The sequence below is a fragment of the Pongo abelii genome, chromosome 16 (assembly GCF_028885655.2).
Source record: "Pongo abelii isolate AG06213 chromosome 16, NHGRI_mPonAbe1-v2.0_pri, whole genome shotgun sequence".
Lineage (NCBI taxonomy): Eukaryota > Metazoa > Chordata > Mammalia > Primates > Hominidae > Pongo > Pongo abelii.
In genome coordinates, this window is record NC_072001.2 from 76,964,092 (window position 1) to 76,987,151 (window position 23,060).

At 54.6% G+C, this 23,060-nt stretch overlaps 1 protein-coding gene across 4 annotated transcripts; it reads right to left on the minus strand.

Moving 5' to 3' along the window:
- Positions 1-723: 723 nt before the first annotated feature.
- Positions 724-18,659, minus strand: INSYN1 (inhibitory synaptic factor 1). Of its 4 annotated transcripts, none has more exons than XM_024232610.3 (3): positions 17,412-18,659; positions 16,281-16,403; positions 724-5,943 (listed from the first exon to the last, which is right to left on the minus strand). In XM_024232610.3, the coding sequence occupies exons 2-3, from the start codon at positions 16,350-16,352 to the stop codon at positions 5,218-5,220; spliced, it is 798 nt and encodes a 265-aa protein (XP_024088378.1). In that variant the 5' UTR covers positions 16,353-16,403; positions 17,412-18,659; the 3' UTR covers positions 724-5,217. The 4 variants fall into 4 exon arrangements, with proteins under 4 accessions (XP_024088378.1, XP_002825696.1, XP_054387632.1 ...); XM_002825650.5 differs by having other exon boundaries at positions 726-5,943; positions 16,281-17,003; XM_054531657.2 differs by lacking the exon at positions 17,412-18,659 and having other exon boundaries at positions 5,121-5,777; positions 5,869-5,943; positions 16,281-16,419.
- Between the last annotated feature and the right edge of the window lie 4,401 nt (positions 18,660-23,060).

Here is a 23,060-nt window from a genome sequence, read left to right on the forward strand (position 1 = left end):
TAGGTACAACTAAATCTGTCATTTAGTGTTTGTTAAAAGATGTAGCACGGTAGCTGACATATACATATACTAGGTTGTCAATAAACATCAGTTTTCTTACACAAGTCTCAGCTGTGGAATGGGAGATGGGTAGGCATGGGAAGGGCCAGGACAGAGAAACGGAAAGTCAGGAGTGGACGGGGTGGAGGGCTGGTCCTGTTGCCTCTGGAATTCCCAGCCCCACTACACCCCACTTTCCTTTCTTGTTGACAAGGCCTCATTAAGGACAGGGGATGGTGCTGGGGTCTCTGAATAGTTCACCCTCCTTTCTGTCCTTTGATCCCATTAGACCACTTCTGTGGGTGACATCATCCGTCCCCTCATCTATAAAATACAGACAGTGATGCCTCCTCATTTTTAGACACCAAAGACATGGCAATGTGCCCACCCTATTAATGGAGTGTCAGGTTGGGGACCCCCACCCTTCCCAGGATATCTCCCAGAGTGGTCTCCTCACCAAGCTGACTTGCCTCCCACTTCTGGTTCCTTTCCCTGGCATCCCAGGCTAGACCCAGCAGCAGTTATGGCTCCCTTCGTGCTGAAACCCCACACCCTTCAGTTTTGACTCTCCCCAGCCCCAAGGCACACCAGACCAGACCCTCACAGGGGAGTTGTGTGTATCTATGTGTGCAAGCACCATAAGACCTGGCACACAGGAGGACTGCAATAAAAGCTGATTGAATGAATGCATAGTGGATACCCTTCTGCAAATGGGGCTCGTTTATTCATTCAACAAACATTTATTGAACCCATAATCCATTTGGTGCCAGTCTCCGAGTCAGGGGTGGTGACATTCAGGTTAACAGTAACCAAGTTCTCCAAAGACTGAGGCATGTTCACATGTTTCCTCACCCCAACACTCCCCTCACCTTGAAGACCCGCCTGGCTCTCAGACTACCCAGCCCCCACCCTCACCTCCAGTGACTAGGCCACTCACTCCAGGCATTTTAACTGCAGTGGATGTTTGCAGTGGATGATGCTAAGTCACTGTGTTTGGGGTCGAATCCTGGTTCCATAGCCCATCCTGTGTTTCCTTAGGCAAATTACTTCACTTCCCAGAACCTCAGTTTCCTCATCTGGAAGCTACTTAGACATAAGTAACATTGCTTATCTCATACGTGCTGTGAGGAGTAAATGAGATAAGACATACCCTTAGAACAATGCTCAGTGCCTAGCACATGCCCAGTGGACATGAGTTATTCATCATGCTATGACTCCTCTCCATCACCAGGTTCCAGCTCCCTCCTGCCCCTCCACAGCACCACTCAGCACAAGCCTGTGCACACAGTAGGTGGTCAGTGGAACAGGACTTCCTGGAAGCAGAGAGATCTGATGGAACATCCTGGGTAACGAAACTCAGAAACTGGCAAAGGTTTGGAGGCAGGGAAGAGCAGCAAAGGGCTGTACCTGGAAGGTCTGGAGGAAGGACCCAAGGGATGGCTGCGTCTACCCCAAGGACAGGGAGCTCACTACCCAGAAGCAGCCCATGCCACGGCTCAGCAGTGTTGAAAGTCAGAATTCTCTCTATCCCTAGTTGGCCACATTTTGTGTTTCAAGTCTGAAGAGGCCACTGGGGCCAGGTGTGGTGGCTCACGCCTGTAATCCCAGCACTTTGGGAGGCCAAGGCAGGTGGATCACCTGAGGTCAGGAGTTCAAGACGAGGCTGGCCAACATGGTGAAACTCCGTCTCTGAGAAAATACAAAAATTACCCAGGCATGATGGCGGGTGCCTCTAATCCCAGCTACTTAGGAGGCTGAGGCAGGAGAATTGCTTGAACCCAGGAGGCAGAGGTTGCAGTGAGCTGAGATCACGCCATTGCTCTCCAGCCTGGGAGACGGAGCAAGACTCCGTCTCCAAAAAACAAAACAAAACAAAACAAAATTGGCCAGGCGTGGTGGCCCACACCTGTAATCCCAGTGCTTTGCGAGGCCAAGGCGGGCAGATCACATGGTCAAGAGATCAAGACCATCCTGGCCAACATGGTGAAAATGAATCGCTACTAAAAATATAAAACTTAGTAGCTGGGGTGGTGATGGGCACCTGTAGTCCAAGCTACTCAGGAGGCTGAGACAGGAGAATCGCTTGAACCCGGGAGGTGGAAGTTGCAGTGAGCTGAAATCGCACCATTGCACTCCAGCCTGGATGATAGAGCAAGACTCCATCTAAAAAAAAAAAAAAAAAAAAAAAGGAAGCCACAGGGATCCCACTCCACTGTCAGGAGGTCCAGACTGGGTGTAGCAAAATTGTGAAGTCAGACAAGTACTACCTATATCCCACTTCCCCTCCTCCAGGACATACTCCCACCACTGCCCCATTTGGGGGCAAATGGCCAGGCAGGGGAGCAGGGGGCGACTGATGGACATTAGCCACTACCACAGAGTCACATAGAGCCAGAGTGGGGTGGAGGATCCCATGGCTGTGTCAGAGACCCCTAGCTCTGGCCCTCCGTTTCTTCCTCTGTGAAATGGGAACTATTCCGTAGGTTTCTTTTCCCTGACTGTCGAAAAGATGAGAAACTGTAAGCCTGAAAGTGATCTTGCCATGACAGATGAAATGCAAGCCTCAGAGGGAGAACTGTTATGTCCATCCTCAGCACCAGGTAGGCCCATTCCTGGTCGGGGACTGCCCCTTTCTCACTCTCAGGGTGGGGCGGAATGCAGCTGGCCCCTCTCCCCAGAGGAGCCCCTGGCACTCATCCTCTGAACCATAGCCCTATTGCTGATCAGCACCAAATGCCTGAGGATTTCCTGGGGCTGATAGAGGGGCTCAGACCCCTGGTCTCAGACGTGAGCTGGGAAGAGCTGGCCATGGCCTGCGCCATCCCTGGATTTCCACACTGGTGGCTGCACCCTGGCTAACTCTTTAGGGCTCCAATCTCACCATGAGCTTGAGGAACAAGCTCTACATTGCAGAGCCTCCTAGATCTGCTCAGTCTTGTCCAGATCATATCCCCTGCAACTGCTCCAGACCGGTCTGTACAATCTCACTGTATGTCCACGGCCGGAGCTGGATAGCACCTCCTCAGGCAGGAGCAGTGGGTGCTGCCAGGCCTGCTGTTCAGGCCCCCTCCGGACAGACGCTGGGGGGCTGTAAACCTGCCTTAATTGAAATGTGCAACAGGGAGGCCCCCAAGGAGCGATGTCTTTGCTCTGCTGCCAGTCCCACCTCCCTGCTCTGAGCGAGGGGCTGTGAATCAAGCTGCAGTCAACTTCTGACCTCGAACTACTGCGAGGGACCAAGCAATGGAGTGTTTGTGACCCAGGGGTGGCTCCCAGTTGGATGGGGGTGTCTTCTTTGGCCATCCCACTCAAAGCCCCTGTGCCCTGGAAATCACTGGACATCTGGGTTGAGGCCACACTGACCACAAGGCATGTCCAGTGCCTTCAGTTTGTCAAGTGCTTTCACAGTCACCATCTCTTCGGAGCTCCACAGAAGCTGGTGAAGACTACCAGACCCATTATATAGAGGAGGTAGATAGGCTCAGAGAGTCAAACGGACTTGCCAAGGTCACACAGCTGCTAGCTAGCAGAGCCAGGCACAGCCTGGAAATCACTAATTCTTGGGGGCAGAGTAGCACAGGCTTTGTGGCTTTGGGGCAGGTACTGAACTACTTTGAACCTCAGTCATCTCATTTGAAAAATGGGGATAGGTGGGGGCACAGTGGCTCATGCCTGTAATCCCAGGACTTTGGGAGGCCAAGGCTGATGAATCACTTGAGGTCAGGAGTTCGAGACCAGCCTGCCTAACATGGTGAAACCCTGTCTCTACTAAAAATACAAAAATTAGCTAGGTGTGGTGACGCATGCCTGTAGTCCCAGTTACTCTGGAGGCTGAGGTGGGAGAAGTGCTTTAACCTGGGAGGTGGAGGTTGCAGTGAGCCAAGATCGCCCCACTGCACTCCAGCCTGGGTGACAGAGCGAGACTCCATCTCAAAAATAAAAAATAATAAAAATAAAAAAATAAAAAAAAATAAAAAAAGAAAGAAAGAAAAAGAAAAATAGGGATAATAATACTTCCTGCCTCGTCAGGTTATTGTGGTGATTAAATGAGATGCTGCTATAAAAAGTATTCGGCATTGAAGCAGCATAGAGACCTGCTCAATAAATGTGAGCAATATAATTGTTATTATTATCCCAAGGATATTCAGCTGCTGTCCCTGTGCCGGCCATGCCCCAGATGAAGCCCTGGTGCCTCTAGGCTGTAACCTCATCTTTGTTCAGGACCTGCTGAGATGGGCTCAGGGGCTGGGTGTGGAGACGTCGGGATGGAGTGGGGGCCACTGGGCTCCTTTCCAAGGCTGCCCACCTGGTGAAGGTGGCCAGGAGCCTGTCTATGGTCCTAATTTTTAGCCCCATGGAAGTGGCTGCCTACTTCCTCGCACAGATCTCAGGTCTGCTTAAGGCCACGCCAGGGCTGGCTGAAGCTTTGCCCTGAGGTTTTGGTCTTGGTCTTAGGATCAGGCTGAGAATGGGAGCTGGAAGGATTGGGGGTGGTCCAGACCCTCCAATCACACCCCTGCCCAGCCCAGGCGATCCTTCAGGCTCTGTGGATGCCCAGCATCCCAGCACGCAGGCCTGCGCCATGGGAGCAGCTTGCCATTCCCCTATGTCCCAGGCAACCCTAACTAAGATGGAAGGGGGTGAGGCAGGACTGTGTATAGCCGAGTAAGTCTGCCTTGGAGTAGAAGGATGGCGGGTGCAAGTGATGCAGGGCCTGGCCAGAGTGATGCCACCCCCAGGCCCTGAGTCCTGCAGTCTCCAAACCACCCCAACTGTGAACCCTGGCCTAAAGGGACATCACTCCCTTTAGAGCCTGCCTCCTGCAGGGGAGTCCCCTCTAGGACATGGCCCTGGCCAGCAGCCAGACTCCACCACAGAGTTCAGGGGCTAGCAAAAGGAGGATCTGACCTCTCATCAGATTTACATACTTTCAGATACACCCTTCAGGAGCCCCGCAATGAGAAGGGAGGAAGGGCAGTCCTGCCCACACCTCCTGGGACCTAGGAGGCCAGTGGGCATCTTCATGTCTAAGAGGAGCTCTGTGAAAGCTTTGGGGCCTGTGGGGCCGGATCCTTAGCATTTTTAAATTTTATTATGACTTCATTTGTTTAAATATATATATATATATATATATTTATAGCTCTATGTGCCCACCGCCCCCGGCCCCCTCCCCGGCCCCTAGTTTTTCCCCCTGGCTTTCTGTCTAGTGGCTGTGTAGGGCAGAACCGTCTGCGTGCTCTTGTCTGACACTGTCTGGGTGCTGCTGTTCCTTGTGATCCTTCGAGTCTGTTCAGGGGCCAAGGTAGAGCCTGAGCGGTGGCTGGTCATTGGAGAGCGCCGTGACTTGTAGGGGGCTGGGGAGGGCTTGTGGGGGCCTGCGTGGGCCTCTGTATGGGCAGGCTCGGGGGGCAAGCCCACTTCTTCCTCCTCCGCCTCCTGCTCACCATCCCCCTCCTCATCGTCACAGCACAGAGCATGGTAGAGCACTTTGTCACTGAACCGCACCCTCTCCCGCGTCCCTGGGGTCCGCTGGGGCAGCTGGCTCTTCACCGTGGGGCCAGCACCGAAGGCCTCCTCGCTGGAGGAGTCTGGGGTCTCCACTCGTGGCCCATTGGGGATGGGCGTGCCACCATTCATGAGGCGGTAGTCAGGGCCAGCCCCTGGCCGAGTCGACTCGGGACCATCCACGGAGTCCGAGGGGGTAGAGACGTCCAGGAAGGAGCAGAACTCCCAGCTGTCTGAGAGGATATCGGCTGTCATGAAGTCCAGGTGGCCCAGGTCAAAGGGGCCACCCACGCCCGCCTTGTCACTGCTAGAGGTGCTGCTCACAGTGGCCGTGGTCCAGTCGTCCGGCTCCAGTTCAAAGTCGAAGTCCGAGGTTAGCTTATCGATCTGGCTCACCACCTGACCAGGGAAGGGGAGAGGAGATGAGAGGGGCCAGGTGGGTCCCTGCGTCAGCCAGGTGTGAGTGTGTCTCCACCCCATCCCTGTAGACCCCCTGGCTGATGAGCGTACCGGACAGGGGAGAGCCTGTAGGACGGTGACTGGCCTGGAGGTCACAGGTTGGTTTGCCCCTTGGAGGGCCCAAATCAGATCAGGCTGGACAGAGCTTGTTCCGGCCCTTCCCAAAGGTCTGTTTACCACTGTTCAGTGCCCTGGGGGAGAGGGAACTGCTTTCCAGCCCTGCACACCATCCATTCACTCACCCCTGTCTCTCAAACACAGCAGCTGCTCTAGGGGCAGCCCTGGTGATCAGGGATGAATCTTCCTTAGTTTGAGAGGGGGCCATTTCAGAGGGGCTGAGGGCCTCCAGCAAGCCCATTCCACAAAGAGCTGAGCAGCCCACGCACCCTCAGAGAGGAAATGATGTGGGTGATCACAAGGAAGACCCTGTGTGGGCTTTCTAAAGCATCCTGGACCAGTCCTTGCAGCTGGCTGGTGACTGTCGCCCCTGGGTCTCCACCATCCCTCACGGCAAGAACACCAGGTGTACAGCACTGGCTGGGTCACCCCACCCTCATCTCCATCTCCCGGAGCCTCCTCATTCCTTCCCCTTCCCTGCCCACTGACAAGTGGAGATCAATCCTGGCTTGTTGAGAGAAGGAATAAAGCAAGCATTATTTGATAAGCAATAAAGAAGCCATCTATTCTGGGCCCAGAGCTGCTTGTTCAATGCACTCAGGGGGCAGCTCAGCTGCGGAGGTCACTCCACCCTGGCCTGCCTCGCATAAAGTGAAGCCCTTGGCTTCTATACAGGCGGCCCTGGCTTGGGACACTCCCTTGCCTGGGTGGCCACTGTCAGCACATAAATCAGGGAGGAAGACAGTGAGGGAAAGACGGAGATCCAGTCAGAGACACAGGGACGGGACAGGGCAAGAGAAGGGAGAGAGAAGATTCCAACTGAAAACAAAACAGAAAAACAATGGAAACAAAGCAGAGAGGCCAAGAGTCAGAGTAACAGAGACCAAGAGATCCACAGTGAGTCATCCAGATCAGAATCCAGCCCCCAGCACCTCTCCAGCGCCCTTCAACCTGGGGTCAGAGCAGGTAATTAATTAATTAACTCGTGAAGTCCTTAATTCAACAAACATTTGCTAATGGCTGCTGCTGTCCAGGGATGTGCTAGTATTTGGCAAGGAGTGGGGGTAGTGAGTGCCCCAAAGTGAGAGGAAAGCAAGGACAAAAGTGATGGCCAGAGTGGCTTGGGCCGGTGGGAAGACCACTTGGTCAGGAGTCAGGGGCTAGATGCAGGAGACCTGGTCAACCATTTTCCCTCTGTAGGTCTCAGTTGCCCAGTCTGTAAGCAAAGAGGGTGGGTGAACTAGTTTATTTCCAAGGTTCCTTCCATGTCTGAGATTCTAGGACTCTGTTTATAGGAATGACTCTGAGAAGCTTCTTGGGTGCTGATACCTAGAGATGGCCCCTCAACCATTGCCCAGGCCAGGGGTGGGGAAACCACTTGGCTGAGGCCTCCAGAAGAGCTGGAGGAATCAGGACATCTGGATTCCAGACTTAGCTTTGACATTGTTCTGTGTGTCTTTTGGAAGATCACAGAACTTCTCTGGACCTCAGCCTCATTCACTGCCAAGTGGGTATGACAATCCCAAACCACCAAGTGAGTATGACAATCCCAGCCAACCTTATGAGAGCTTCATGAAGAACAGTGAGAAGGGCAGCAAAAGGGCTCTGCGAAGCACTGGGGATGAAAATGACACCATCTCCCATCTCTGAGCACCTACCATGCACCATACTTTCAAGTGCTCACCTCCATCCATGAGATCATTATCTCCTGTGTCTACAGATGAGGAGTCTTGGGCACTAGTCCCTGGAAAGCTGAGAATCTCCCCCTTTGGCCCCCTGCAAAACTGCACACCATGATGAAGTGCTGCTGTGACTGCTGGGCTTGGGCAGGCGTTAAGGATAGGGCCGTACCCTCCAATCTGGCTACTTCTTCTTGTGCTTCTCCCAGGATGATGCCTTCCTGCCCCAAAGGAACCTCAGAGAAACTCCTATCTCCCAGAAGCCCCTGCTCAACCTAAGCTCCACCCAAGGGCTAGTGGGAGCACTGGCCTAGGGTAGGGGTCCTCAGACTTGAGTGTCCCTCAGTTCACTCCCCAGAGTTTCTGGTTCTGCAGGTCTGGGGTGGTGTTGGAGAAGGTGCCTACCTAGTGTGCCTCCAGGTGCTGTTGCTGCTGGTCCAGAGACATGCTTTGAAAACCACTAGCCTAGGGCACTGGGAGATTTAAGCTGGGTGAAGACCAGCAACTCAAGGCATTGATGGCCTCAGGAGAGGCCCCACCACCTCTGGGGCAGCTATGCCCTCAAATGAGACTCCCCTGATCAAGCCAGAGCTGTGGAGTTTGCTGCTGCCTGAGGGCGGGGCAGAATGCCAGTAGGAATTGGAGTTGCATGACTTGGCTGTGACCTCGCAGGGTCAGCTGAGGCCAGGCTGGGCTCAGAAGCTGGGTCTCCTGATGCTTAGTGAGGACAAGCACCATTGGGCCTCAGGCCCAGCAGCAGGGAAGATCCAGGGTACACATGGCAGGAGCCCAAGCCTTCAGGCTGGAACACTCCCCCAACCCAAGAAGCCCTTCCTCTTCTTTATTAGTATACTCCTCTCTGGTTCCAACCTGGCGGCATGGAGGAAAGAGGAAGAGGGAGGCCTGCATTCCCAAGTCCCACGTCTGCCACCTCTTGGCTGAGAGACCTTAGGCAGATGATTATCCCCCTCCGGGGCTTGATTTCCTGTCCTATAAAAGGAAGTAACACTCCCCTCCTCACCCAGGGTGATGAAAATTTAACAGATATGGGCCGGGTGCGGTGGCTCATGCCTGTAATCCCAGCACTTTGGGAGGCCGAGGTGGGCAGATCATGAGGTCAGGAAATTGAGACCATCCTGGCCAACATGGTGAAATCCTGTCTCTACTAAAAAAAAAAAAAAAAAAAAAAAAAAAATTAGCTGGGTGTGGTGGTGCGTGCGTGTAGTCCCGGCTACTCGGGAGGCTGAGACAGAGGAATCGCTTGAACCCAGGAGGCGGAGATTGCAGTGAGCTGAGATCGCGCCACTGCACTTCAGCCTGGTGACAGAGAGAGACTCTGTCTCAAAAAAAAAAAAAAAAAAAAGAAAGAAAGAAAAAGAAAAAAAAGAAAATTTAACAGATATGAATGTGTTTTACATCGCAGAGTCAAGATAGCTAAACACTTAAGAACCTGGGCTCTGGAGCCAGACGTGGAGTCCCACCCTGGCTTCACTGCTTACCAGCTGTGTGACCTTGGCCAAGTTACTCAACGTCTCTGTGCCTAAGTTTCATCATCAAAGGAGAATTCTAGTAATACCTACTTGATAGGGCTGTTGTGAGGATTTAATGGCTTAATGCGCTTTGGACAGCATATGGAACAAGACAGACTACCAACATCCACAATGCACCGTTGGGGGCTAACATGTGATCATGCCCCCGCACCAGGCCTAAGAGCAGTGGGAATTAGTTCTGCACCAAAGGAATGACTCTCTGATGTGGGTCCAGTGACTGTGACAGAATTTCCAGTGCCTGTGGCAGAATAATGGGACATACCGGGCCTTTCAAAACCTAGCACATGGACAGTACCTATTTTGCGCAAAGTTAGGGCTGTCTCCAGAAAGAATAGAACCAGAAGAAGTTCTAAAAACCAACTGGCTATGAGGCCCACAGGCAAATCTGGCCCAACCTATTAGGTGAGACAGGTCACACCACTTGATGAATGACATAGTGAGGATGTGAAAGGGAAGCCATGTGCCCGAGGGTATGCAGCTTCTCTGTGGGGGGCCTGGGTCAGTTCACAATCCCCACTGCCCTTCCCTGGTGCCTCGTTTCCTGGGCCAATGGTGAGGGCAGGTGTGGAGCAGACCCCAGTCTTGCTCTCTGCTTTGGATGTCTTGAAATCTGTGATTTTTCCCTGAGGTTTAATAATCATTTTGCCTACATGTAATTTGAGATTGTCTTGGAGTGCATGGAAATAATTATATACACAGAAGGAAAGAGAGGGGGAGAGAGAGAGTGGAGAGAGAAATGGAACCATAAAATTACAGAATCAGACAACCCCCAAGCCAGAAGGGACTGCAGGCACTGTTGGGTCCACCTGTCTCAATGTGTTTGCTGAGGGGGACAATGAGGCTCAGAGACTGGGAGGAGCTGAGCTGGGACCAGAGGGTGAGACTTGACTCCTGGGTATTGCACCTTAAGACCAAGAATGACTTGCTCTGAAGAGACCAAGAGGAAGCCCTAGAGAGCAAGGGCAGGACTGAGGGCTGTGACACAACCTGCAAGCCTCGTGCCAGAGGTGTCCCCAGCCTCTGTCCTGGTCACAGCCTTAGCGCCCCTCGCTGAAAAACTGCACCCATCTAGTCTTCCCACCGATAGCAACTTCCTCCCAGCTCTTGCTCCATGCTGCACCTAGGGAACTTTCTCATCAGCCAAGGGGACCACGTTGCCCCTCTGCTTCCAGCCCTTCCATACTCTCCAAACTCCTAAGCCTCCCAAACATAACTCCCTACCCACCCCCTTTCCTCTCCAGCAAGCAGCCTCCACCCTGCCAGGTCTGCCTCCTCACCACCCCTACACACTCCATCGAGCTCACTTCTGCCTCTGGGCCTCACCTGACGCGCCCTCCCTCCTTTCCTACTCACTCCATCTTCACTTTGAGAAGGAAGCCTTCCCTGATCCCCAGCTGAGGTCAGGTTCCCTATGAAAGGCTCTCAAAGCATCCTGCACCTCTCCTTAAAATGTTACACAATGTTTAACGCTGCTACAATTTTGCACCTATATGTTATAATGTGGTTGATGTCTGTCTCCCCACTAGACAGTAAACCCCATGAGGAGCAGGACTAGGTCTCTTGCTCACCGCTACATCCCCAGCTTGGCACAGGGATCGGCATATTCTGCAAACACAGCTGTTGGATGAGTGATGAGTTGAGACAGATGGCTTAATAAAAACTACTCAGGAGGCTGAGGCAGGAGAATGGAGTGAACCCGGGAGGCAGAGCTTGCAGTGAGCTGAGATCGCGCCACTGCACTCCAGCCTAGGCGACAGAGCGAGACTCCGTTTCAAAAAACAAAACAAAAAACCTGCTAGGGGCTTCTTTTCTGAGGAAGAGTTCTACAGTCCTGGACAATCCTATATTGCCAGACCCCAACCCTCTCTCCAGCCCTGGCTGAGCCCCCTCTCCAGTGGAAGCTTTGCTGTGTTCCTTAAGGCCCTAGAGCTAGGACTGAGGACCTGTAGTCCCAGAACCAGCATCCTGTACCCCCTGGACCCCCCATCACACCCCCCACCCTGCCCCACCTCACCTCCCCTGACAAGCTGCCACCTCCTTCCCACTCTCCCAGCTCCCCAAGGCAGCTGGTTACATAACTGGGGATTCTGCATTATTTATGACCACTGATTATTTTTTAATTCTGTGATTACGTTATTATCTTCCTGGGGGGCTGTGGAGTTGGAGGGGCAGCGAGCTGACCATGATTCATGGCTCTCATCCTGCAATTTGGCCTAATTGGCCAGGGAGCTTTGGTAAATCTGTCCGGAGGACGAGAAGGCAAAGAGAAAAGGGAGGAAAGGAAGGCGTGAACAAAAATAATGAGAAAAAAATCCGCGCAATTCTTGCTGAGCTGCGGGTGATGGAGCTGACCCACTTTGGCACAGCTCCGTGGTCCCCAGCCTCTCCTGCTCCAGCTGCTTCCTGGCTGGGCCACATTTATCTCACACTTGCATGGCCTATGGCTTTCCCTGCCACCTCAGACAAAGCCCCTTGCTGATGGGACTGCACAATGGAATGGCCGAGAAACAAAATGCCAGGATGACTGCTTCCCAGGCAAATCCAGTGGGGGGATCCTCCACTGCCACCCAAGGCTGGGGAAACGTTGTGCCAACCCCTCCATCTTCCTGAGGTGTTTGGGTCAAAGTGAACAACTATGCCCTTAAGTTATATCCCACCCAAGAGTCACTGATGATGTGGGAGACACTGGTGTTAATGCAAGGATCACTATTGAGCCCCCATGTTGAGTGACGCCTGGGGGAGGGGGAAACCAAGGATGAGGAGGCCAAGTACCTGCTCAAGGTAAGCTCAATACCTGGGGGCCAAGGACGGGGGCCCTTAACCCTGCCTTTGGGAGCTTCTGGTGGGTGGGTAACGGGGGAGCAGTGGGGAGGCAGATTCCCACCCAGAAACATGACCAGCAGATTCCTGGAGAGTGTGTGGGATTCTCACTGAGAACGAATCCAAATTCCGTGCATGCTGTGCATGGCTCGATGGAATCTGACTCCCTGCTCCCTCTTTGACCTTTCCTCTGCTCTCCTCCTTGTTCACTGCCCTCCAGCTGCTCTGGCTTCCTTACTGAACCTGAATATGCCAAGCACACTTCCTCTTCGAGACCTTGGCACCGGCTGCACCCTCAGCCTGGAATGCTCTTCCCCTAGATAGCCATGTGACTTGTATCCTCACTTCTGTGGGGTCTCTGTTCAAAGACCACCTTATTGGAGACCCCCTTCCTGCCCCCATCCCTGTCACTCTCTATCCGCTTTTCCCACTGGCAGGGAGTGAGACTGCCAACTGCAGGAGAAACTAAAGGGCCCCAGCCAGGAGGCCAGGATGTGGTCCTGACCTCCCTGGTCATGGCTAAGAAGCTGATGTGATTCCAGAAAACAAGGCCGTACGTGGAGCTGAGGAGCAGGCCAGCGCTAGAATAATTCATTAAAAACATCGAACAGATACGGAGTGAGCTTTGTGCCTCTCGTAGTGCTAAGTGCTTTATATATGTCTCATTTAATTCTTGTAACAATCCTGGGGCAGGGGTAGGGGAGGATGCCTAAAATGTAGTCTCCCCATTTTTACCAATGGGAAAACAGAAGCACAGAGAGGTAAAGTAACTTTTGCAAGTTCACACAGCTAAGGAGAGGGTGGAGCTCAGATTTGAGCTACAGGCATCTAGCTGCAAAGCCCATGCTCATAGCTCCTGAGCTGTTCTGCATCTCTAACTTAAGATCTACAGAACTTTGAGGAGCTTAGAGAACCTGCTGGGACTGGCCCGGTATCCTGGAGTATTGGGGAGCCTGGGAGAGATAAGGGCTAATTAATGATTGACCGTCATATCCCTCTGCAGCACAATTTTAGCTTTCAAAGCACTTTTACATTCCTCACCTCACTTAATCCTTTAAAAGACTTTCTCCACCAATGGGATAGAACTTGCTCATCGCCCAGGGAGCCAGTGGCAGAGCTGTAGCAGGGGTTTGCGAGGGCGAGGGAGGTGTGGGAGAGGGAACTCCAACTCCTCTAGGAGTGTGAGTAGGTGTTGACCACCGCCCCCCCCCAGCCCACTGCATGCCAAGCCCCTAATAAATCCTTGTAAGATCACTGTGCAGTGCAAATCACCACATCTCAATTTCAGAGATGAGCAAACTGAGGCTGAGGGACCTGGGGAGGAAGTGCTTTGGTGTGGCTCATCTTTCAGTGAATTTCAGGCCATATGCTCAAGAGGATGAGGAGAGTCTGCCATAATCAGTGGCATCAGGGGGCTAGGGAAGGGGAGCAGCAGGCAGAGGAGGAAGATGGCCGAGGGGAATAAAGCTAAGCCCTTCCACTCCGCTGGCCTTGTTCTTTCACCAAGCATATGTGCAGCCCCCCACCCCCAACAGTCTTGTATGTGACTCTCATCTCCACTTCTAAGTGCTTGGCCTGAGACAAGAGCCCAGCTGGTGGGCTCTAAGCTGGTGCTGCCCAGGTCATGGGGTGAGGTGAGGGAACAAGTGAGTGCCTCTCAACCTTGAGCCTACCCATGCCCCCGATAAAAAAAATGCTACACAAAGGGACTGAGGAGAGCCAGGCAGATTCAGCTTTACAGCTCCCTTGGAGAGCCAAGAGCCAAGACCACAGGTTCCAGAGAGCAGAGAGATTCCAACACTTTTCTCCAAACCAGGGTGTGGCACCCCCCCACCTTGGTAACCCCATCCCTGGCAAATCCCATCTCACAGGAAGACAGTGATGGCATCTCTTCTTCTGCTTGGGCCTCCCAGAGCTTCACCTGCCTTCCTCCACACTCCCCTCTGCCTGTCACCCTGTGTCTAGACCCCGCCTGGGGGATGAGAGAGTTCTGAGGCTTACCCACTCCCCCAGCTGGGTGCCATTGGCAGCGGGCAGGCAGTGGCATACGGGGTAGGCTCTGGTTGCCGTAGCAACCTGCCAAAGTCTTGGGTGGAGGCACATGGCCTACAGGGTGTGTGGGGGGAGGGGACTCATTTTCTCTGTCCTGGCTGAGGCCTCTGGGCTGCATAGCCTGTGAACCTGGAGCTCTGCTATTGGAGACATGGGAGTGGGTGAGTGTGAAAGGGAAGGAGAGGGCATCTGAAAGATCTGCAAATAAATCCTAGAGCTATTGCATCACAGATGAGCATAAGGGATCATCTCTGGAAGGCCCCTGTCAAAATGCAAAGAGATCGCCCAGTAGCTCACCTGCTGAAACCCCAGAAAAGGCATCAGGAACCCGAGTTCTAGGCTTACTTCTGCTACTGGTAGGCTGTGTGACCTTGGACAAGCCCCTATTGCTCTCTGGGCCTCAGTTTCTTCAATAGTAAATGGACAGGGCTGGTCTGGATTACCTATGAGATCCTTTTGAGCTCTGGGTGGCTATGCTGTGGGGAGAGGGAACACAGATGCCTGGAAGATGCCCAATTGGGAAAAGGCTGGGAGTTGTATCAGAGTTGACTCCCAGGCTTAGAGTCAATCCTGGCTCTTTGTGGGTACCTGCCAGGGCATAGGTCTCATGTCCCTGGCCAAGACTGAGACTTTGGACAGTTCCCATGGCCCTGATCTAAAATAAGATGGAGGCAGGGGGAAAACTGTAGTGCCTTGGACCCAAGAGTTTGGAGGAGGAAGGGTTGCGCAGGGGCATCTGGCGTTTGATCTCCAAATTGTACTGTCCAAAGATGTGCAACCCAGACTATGGCTGGCCCAGTCCATGGGCAGAAGCACCACCACCTCAGTCTGCCTGAAGCAACAGTCATTCCCATCTTCTGAGATGGGATTTCCTGGGAGGATCCACGAGGCTGACCCTGGACAGCTCTTGTCCTGGCATCTCTATGCCCACTCCCTATCCCATTCTGAACACAGTGTCCTTCAAACAACCCCTCCTCCTTGGCTCTCAGGCCAGGCTGCAATGCCACTTTGCCAGCCTGGAGTTGGTACGTACCATCACCCCACCTCCTCAGCCTTCCTAGAGCCCCTGTCCTCCCTGCACAGCTGGCCAGGGAGAGCTTGAAGCCATAACTCCAGCTCAATCACTCTCCCTGCCATCTCTGCAGGGGCCCTGGTTACAAGGAGTTGAAATTTGCCTAAAGCCCACCTGGCTGGTATAATGGCACCCAGTGGGCGAATTCAGGCTAGCAGCTCAGAACACTGGTCATGCATTTTGGACTCGAACGCAGCCCAGGGGGCAGGGCTGAGGACATGTGTACCTCATTACCCCAGCGATGTGAGAAGCAGTAATTAAACCGGGCTCCACTTAGAAAGAGAGAGAGGGACACACACATCCCAGCATTTCTCAGTGGCTTTTCAGCCTTGGCAAAAATATTTAGAGCAGTGGGATGGAGACACGCATCCCCTTAGGGAGGATTCCTGCCCCTGCCAAAATATGCAAGGAACTCTGTTACCCACTACAGCACCCCCAAACCCATTCTTACCCCTGGACAAAGAGGACATAGCTGGCTTAAATTTTTCCAAGATCAAGGGTTCTCAGTATCTGTGTGATTTCTAGGGATAAGCTTTGAGCTGGGCCTCAAGCGGTGGAAACTACCTCAGCAGAACTATCTGTACTCTCCCAGGGCCCCTTGTGACCAGGTCAGAGTCTGGGAGACAGATGGTGGGTTCAAGGGTCAGCTTGGGTCCCAGAAGGGTGTCTTCCACTAAGAAGCTGTGGTGGGATTCAGTCCTTACTGGCCATCTTGGCAGCCCTTCGTGCTAACCCAGAGCTCCAGGCCCACTGACGTGCTGCTCAAGTAACCTCTACAACACCCAGGCCCCTCCAGCCTTGGGGTCTGATGAGATTTTTAGCAAAGCAGATTTGGGGAAAGGAGAGCAAGGAGAAAGAAGGTCCCCAGTAGAGTGACACATGTGCACGCAGCTTTGCACACTCCAACGTATTTATGAGTACGTTTTTGTGTCAAGCCCAAGAAGGCTGTCTTATGGTCTGTCTGGTCCCTCCTCACCCCTCACTTACCTCCCTCAGCTCCTTGGCCACCTCCTTGAGCTCGCGAAGGATGCCCTCAAGCTGCCCGATGACCATCTTCATGCGCTGTCGAATCCGCTCCCGCTCACCACCACTGCTGGGGTCGTCACTGGGCTGCCCGAGGTCCGGGGCGCCCCGAATGTTCATCGTTTACCACGTGGCCGCAGGCCTGCCCATACTCCCCCCAGCTGGGCACACGCTGCGTCTGCCTCCACGGAGCCCCCCTCGGCTGGGCAGAGCTCCACATCTTAACGGCCCCCCAGCCCACCCTGGCCCTGGGCGGCCCTCAACCAGCCCCTGCCCCCTGCCACCCAGCCTCCTCTGCCTCTGGGTCGGGAGTGGGACACCCAGAGGGAGACAGAGTCTGGCAGAGGGGGTCAAGGTGAGGACACAGGAGAGCAGGGGGAGGGACCTTGGGTCCCAGGAGTGGCCTCCAGGTCCTGAAGTGCCTGTGGGTGTGCAGAGCTGATCTCTGCCTGAGCTTGAACACAGAGGCAGGGGGATGACTCTGCAGGGACTAAGGGTAAGAGATGCCCTTGGGATGGGGGAAGGCAGCAGGGATCCCCTCACAACTCCTAGGCAGTTGCAAAGGCAGAGGTCTCTGGATGCAACTGACACCTGCAGAGGGATGGTGGCCAGGGTCTTCCAGATGTGGAAGGGGCTCCGGATATGGGCAGCTCTGGGGAGGGAGCTGGATTGGAAGAGGGCAGCCCCCTGCGGAGAGAGCGAGCCTAGCGTCAGCCCTCCCAGGCTGCAGCACCAGCCGGCAATGCCGCTGCCTCCCTCCTCTCGCCAGCCTGCACCCTTCCTCGCTGGGGATTTTTTTTTTCTTTGTGGGGAGGGGTGGTGGAGGCAGATGGTTTACAGCACAGCCCCTCCTCTAGAGGGAAAGGGAGGGAGCCCCTGCTTTAGAAGCAGAAGTCCTCAGCCTGCTACGGGGCACCCTGGCCGTAGCTCCCGCCCCCCCACCTTCCCCCCAGCCAGGCCTGCTCAGGCTGGTTCACCAGAGGGCCTCTCCAGTCACCCATCCTCCCTCCTAGCGCCCCCAGGGTGCCCTCGTTCCCAGCGGACCTTCCCTCCCCCAGCCCCGCCTTCCCTCAGAAACCCCACTCCTGGACTCACCGAGGGTGGGGGCACCGGCCTTCCCTCCAAGCAGCGTCGGGGGCCAAGCCCCAAGACGGGGTTGGGGGGCCCCCAAGGCTCCCTAGGGCGGGCTTCTCTCTCTGGACCCTTCGGCCCCGGGCCTCAGGGAGGTCCTCCGAGCCGTGACCGGAGACATCTGGGCGGTGGGAGGGGGCGGGGCCTCCGCGCTCCAGGGAAGGGGGCAGGAAAAATCTTTCTCAAGCCTCTCCAGACTCGGGGTCGGGAATGAGCGAGGGTCCGGCAGATTCGGGGCTCCGAGACCACAGGTGACCGGGGCGCGGGGAGGCGGAGGAGACGCCGGGCCGGTCCCAGCGCGTGAGCCAAAGTCGGAGGGCTGGGAGGGCGCCGGGATCCCCTCAGCCCACGCCCGGCATTCCCCGGGCTCTGCACCGTCCGAGATTCGCTCTGTCCAGTCCAGATCGGCCGGGTCCGGGCTCCGCTGGGGTCTGCCCTGCCCTACCCCGCCCGGAGTGAGCTGGCACCGCCGGGCGCCCTGGACGCGCTCAGCCCGGACCCAGAACGTCCGCGCCCCGGCACCCGCGGCGTCCGGAGCGGCCGCGAGGGTCTGCTCAGCCCAGCCCCGCGGTCGGCCCTGGGCGAGATCGCTCCCACGTCTCAGTTCACGTTCCGAAAGGTCCGGAATCCGCCGGGTCCCCGAGGAGGGGCGATGTCAGCCGCGGGGACCCGGTCCCCGCCGGGCCCAGCCGAGAGCGCGCGAAGCCGGGGGCCCCGGCCGGGCTCGGTTCGGCGGCCCGGGCGCAGGCGGGAGCAGCGCCGGGCAGAGGAGAGGAGAGGAGGCGAGAAGAGGCGAGGGGAGGAGGCGCGGCGAGGGGAAGGGAGGGGAGGGGGCGAGCGGCGGGCCGGGCCGGGCCGGGCCGGGGCGCACTAGGCTCGCAGCCTCCGCTCGGCTCCGCTACCTCCCGTCCGTTCGCTCTCGGCTCCCCGCCTCAGCAGCCCCCGGGCGCCGGGTCGCCGCCGGTGGGGCAAACAGGCGCCGGGTCGGGGCTGGGCCTCCCTTCACCGCCTCGCCCTGCCCTGCCCCGCCGGGCTCCCGGGGCCTGGGCCCGCTCCCCAAGCGCCGCGGCGCCGCGCCGCCCGCGCCCCGGCCGCCCCCGGCCCGCCCCGCCGCCCCCCGCCGGACTGGCCGCCCGGGCGGGCGCTGGCTCCCTTAAAGGCCGCCCGGCTCGCTCGGCTCCGCTTGCCTCGGCGCTGTCAGGGAAGGGGCCGGCCCGCCGCGCCGGGAGGGAGCTTTTAAAGCGACACACACGGCTCCCAACCCCGAGGGCCAAGAGCGCGAGCCAGGGGGGTCTCGCCACCCGGGCGAGGGGGAAGGGTCTCGCTGGCGGGGCTGGAGGCGGACTGACCGGACCCCACGGCTGCTGACCTGGGGCGCGGAGGGACAGCGTTCTGGGGACTTCGTTCCTTTCCCACCTCTCTAGACAACCCCATTGCCCCCTTCCCCTACTGCACTGCCCCCAAGCTTCCCTTTTGGCCACGTTTCCCGCATCCAGACCCTCCCTTCTACCCCCCACATAACCCAACCCCCGACCTTGCCTGAAATCACATTCATTAAGAAAATAGAATACTGCCAACCTTTCCTGAGCACCTACTGTGTGCCAAGCTCTGGGTCGGCAGGGCTGGGGGTTGGAGGCTGTCTTGGACACCCATCGTTTCCTTCAGCTATTCAACCATTGACTCATGTATTAGAGGCCTTTTGTGCATCAGGTTCCATGCTAGACTCTGGGGCCACCGGAGCATTTCAGAAAGCTCACGGCTCGGGGACACTCCTGAGTCACAACAGAGGCAAATTCTGGAAGCAATGTTAACAGGGGGTAGGGAAGTGTGGGTTGGGGGGTGCAGTTCAGGCCAGGGCCTGGCAGCTTCTGCTAGGTAGGCCACCCCTGAGCTGAATCTCAAAGGAGGAGTAGGAGTGACTGTCAGTGTGGGGGGGTGGGGATCAGCATTCCAGGCAGGGAGGAGGGTGGGAGCACAGGCTCAGAAGCCGAAATGGGAGGAGGGGAGTTTAAGTTAACTGTGGCCTTTTAGATACCATTTTGACTGCAGACCACAGAGAGACTCAGAGACCATGGTTAGGAGCTTAGATTTTATCCCGCGGCGGAGGGAGCTATGATATTGGGAGGAACCTGGGCCTGCTTGCCTTCTCAGGAAACCCCTCTGGGGCATTGTGAGTGGGTCTGAGGAGGTGCCACCGAGATAGAGCAGTTAGGAGGCTGTTACAAGGTTGGCCAGAAGACAGTGGAGTCTATGAATCTATGCTCATGAGAGAGGCTGGGGCTTGAGAGTAACATTTTCTTTGTTTGTTTGTTTTTTTTTTTTTTTTGAACCATCATTAGAGGGGGTGAGACGAACAGGGACGCTGTGTAGAAGTAACAAAAGCAGTAGCTCTGGGCTGGAACCTCAGAAAAGAGTCCATGAGTGAGAGGGAGAAGGAGTGGTTAGGAAGATAGGAGAAGAACCAGAAAGTGGAGAGTTATGTAGGCCCAGTAGGAGGAGTTTGGGAGAAGCAAGTGCTCATCAGTGTCGAACGCGGCAGGGAGTGGCTGTGAGAGAAGGAACAGAAAGTGTCTATTTGTCTTGGTACTCAGGAGGCCACTGGTGACATGGCAGGGGCAATTGGTTTTGGAGGGTAGAAGGTGACAGGAACCAAACTGTTGGGCATCGAGGACTATGTGCCCAACACAGTGAGGAACAGGAGTGAGTACAGATGACATTTTCAAAAGTTTAAGTGGCAGGGAAGCAGAGATCTTGAACTAGAGGCAGAGGAGGGGTCAAGGGAGGTGGGGCTAGGTGGTGGTTTGAGGCTGGCCCATGGGGGGCTTGAATTCAGAGACAGTGATGGTATTGTGGGTGCTAATGATGTTCCTTGGTCTCCAAGTTATCTCAGAGGTGTATTCACAGAGGGCTGCTGGGGGAACTGACTCCTACTTCCTTGAGATTCAGCTCAGGGGTTGCCTTTGGAGAACCAGAAGCTGTGAGGGTGGGAATCTGGCTGCCCTGGGTTGGGAAGAGGTTCTCCTGAGGGGGTGGATCCAGAGGGCCCACCAATCACTTAAAAAATTGTAGCAAAATACGCGTAACATAAAATCTACCATCTTTTTTTTTTTTTTTTTTGAGACGGAGCCTCGCTCTGTCACCCAGGCTGGAGTGCAGTGGCACGATCTCAGTTCACTGCAAGCTCCGCCTCCCAGGTTCATGCCATTCTCCTGCCTCAGCCTCCCGAGTAGCTGGGACTACGGGCACCCACCACCATGCCCGGCTAATTTTTTTGTGTTTTTATTATTCACGGTGTTAGTCAGGATGGTCTCGATCTCCTGACCTCGTGACCCGCCTGTCTCGGCCTCCCAACGTGCTGGGATTACAGGCGTGAGCCACCGTGCCTGGCCTAAAATCTACCATCTTAACCATTCGTAAGTGCATAGTTCAGTGGCACTAAGTACATTCACATTGTTATGTAACCATCACCACCACCCATCTCCAGAACCTTTTCATCATCCCAAACTGAAACTCTGTGATTAAGAGCTGATAGCAGCCACTCTCTATGGAGCACCTACCAGGCACCAGGCACTGGGCCAAGTACTTCCACATGCATTATCTTATTCCATCTCACAGTGACTTTCCATCACCCCTCCCCCCGCCAGCCCCTGGCAACCACCATTCTATCCTCTGTCTCTGTGACTCTGACTACTCTAGGTGCCTCATATAAGTGGAATCACAGAGTCTCACCAATCACTTTTGTGGAAGCAGTGATGCTAAGGAACAGCCGAGACCAAAAATGGGCTAAGCCTGAGAAAAATGAGTTTCTAGTCTTAGGTTCAGGGAATCATCCGCCCTCATCCAGGATGAGGGAGATGTGTTTGAACGGGCAAGGTTAAGAGGCAGTGAGCTTGACTGGAGAGGGTGGACTGTGACTGCTTAATACATAATTGATCTCAGGTCTCATTAATAGAAGCGCAGTGTTTTGAAAAAGGGAGGTAACATTTCTTCTGTCATTTGTGTGGATCAAACCGTGCCTAGCATCTCAATTCATTGGGTATATCCATAGGAAGACAGCCAGGTAGAATAGGGGACGTAACTGGTGTATATGTTCTATGAAGGATGGTAGGGCTGGTCAGAGCAGGCTAGAGAAGAGGAGACTCAGGAGAAGGGGTCTCTGATTGTAAATCTCCAAGAGCTGCCACAGGCGAGAGGGAATAGATAGTATCTGGGTGGTGCTCAGACCTGCCTTCCTTAGTGTTTGGGTATTGATCCATCCTTTCTTCCACCCAACCTCCCTGGCCACCTGTCTAGATGTCCCATCCTTTAGATCTCTGCTTATTCACCCCCAACCCCCACCCTCTAGGCAAACTTCCCTAGTGCTTTAGTCTACGGAGAGAAATGGAAGCACTTTTTTTTTGCCCTTAACCAAATGCTTCCCAGGGCATTCATTTAATGTGCTAGCTGTGTGACCTTGAGCAAGTCACTTAACCTCTCTGAGCAAGGATAGGAGCCTATAAACATTTTAATTCTTTCTTGAATTGGGTCTCTTGTCAAAAAAGGGGGGGGTGTATTTCACTGTCTCTCTGATTCAGAAAAATCAGGACAATAATGACTACTTTCCAGGGTAATTGTGAGCATGGAATAAGATAATGCACATGGAAGTACTTGGCCCAGTGCCTGGCACCTGGTAGGTGCTCCGTAAATGGTAGTTGCTATCAGCTCTTACTCATGGCTTCATGTCTGTAAGCCTTATTTCCTTGTGAGTCTGTGAACTCCTCATGATGGGTCTGTGTGTGTCTGCCCATCTCTCACATGGACCACTGCAGTAGGCAGTAGACAGTATACAGTGATTTTTACCTCTCTGCCTGTTTTCCACCATCCAGTTCCAGCATTCCTTTTCTTGGGGAAACTCCCTGCTGTCATCACATAATCCTAGTGGGTTGTCAGTTAAAGTGCCCACTACTCCCACCCATCCCTATCCCACTGCCACTAAGTAGGCATGTGACTCAGACTGCACCAACCATGGAACCCCATCCTCCAGCAACAGTGATTGGTCCAAGGGGTGGGCACATCACCTAAGCAGGACCAATCAGATTCTTTCCCTGGGATTGATATGTGGATGCTGGGAGGAAGAGCCCCTCTTCCTAGTGGGGTGCAAAACTGGATGTTATGGTCCAAACCTGCTGACAAGCCATCTTTCCCACTCAATCTAGGAAGCTGAGCAAGGCAGCAGAGAGGAGAGGAATTTAGAGAGCATGCTAGCAGCATTGAGTCCCAGTTTTGGTTCTCATGGCCTTCACTCCTGCAGTTCTTTCAGTCCGGTGAGCTGCAACAACATCCTACTCACCTATAAGAGCCGATAAATTCCTCATATTGCTCCAGCTCGTTTGGTGGAGTCTCTGTCTCGTGTAACCAATTGGAGCCTGACAGATGCACTCAGGAAATACTAACTGAGCTGACTAAATGATTGACTGAGTAACTGGGTTCCCAGATGGGGTAAGATGTCTCCAAATCCTGAAGCCAGAGGGTTGGGACCTGCTGCCCTCTGGCCATGGAGGGGAAGTGGGGGCATTTGGGAGATTATTGCATCAGGCCAACTTGGATTTGGGCCCCAGCTTTGTCATTTGCTAG

Bases quoted from the DNA above. Each gene is read 5' to 3' on its own strand.
- INSYN1 (XM_002825650.5), bottom strand. From the start codon at position 16,436: ATGAACATTCGGGGCGCCCCGGACCTCGGGCAGCCCAGTGACGACCCC. The intron at 5,944-16,280 runs GTAAGTGAGGGG...TTCCCTGGTCAG, and splicing joins TGGCCAAGGAGCTGAGGGAG to GTGGTGAGCCAGATCGATAA.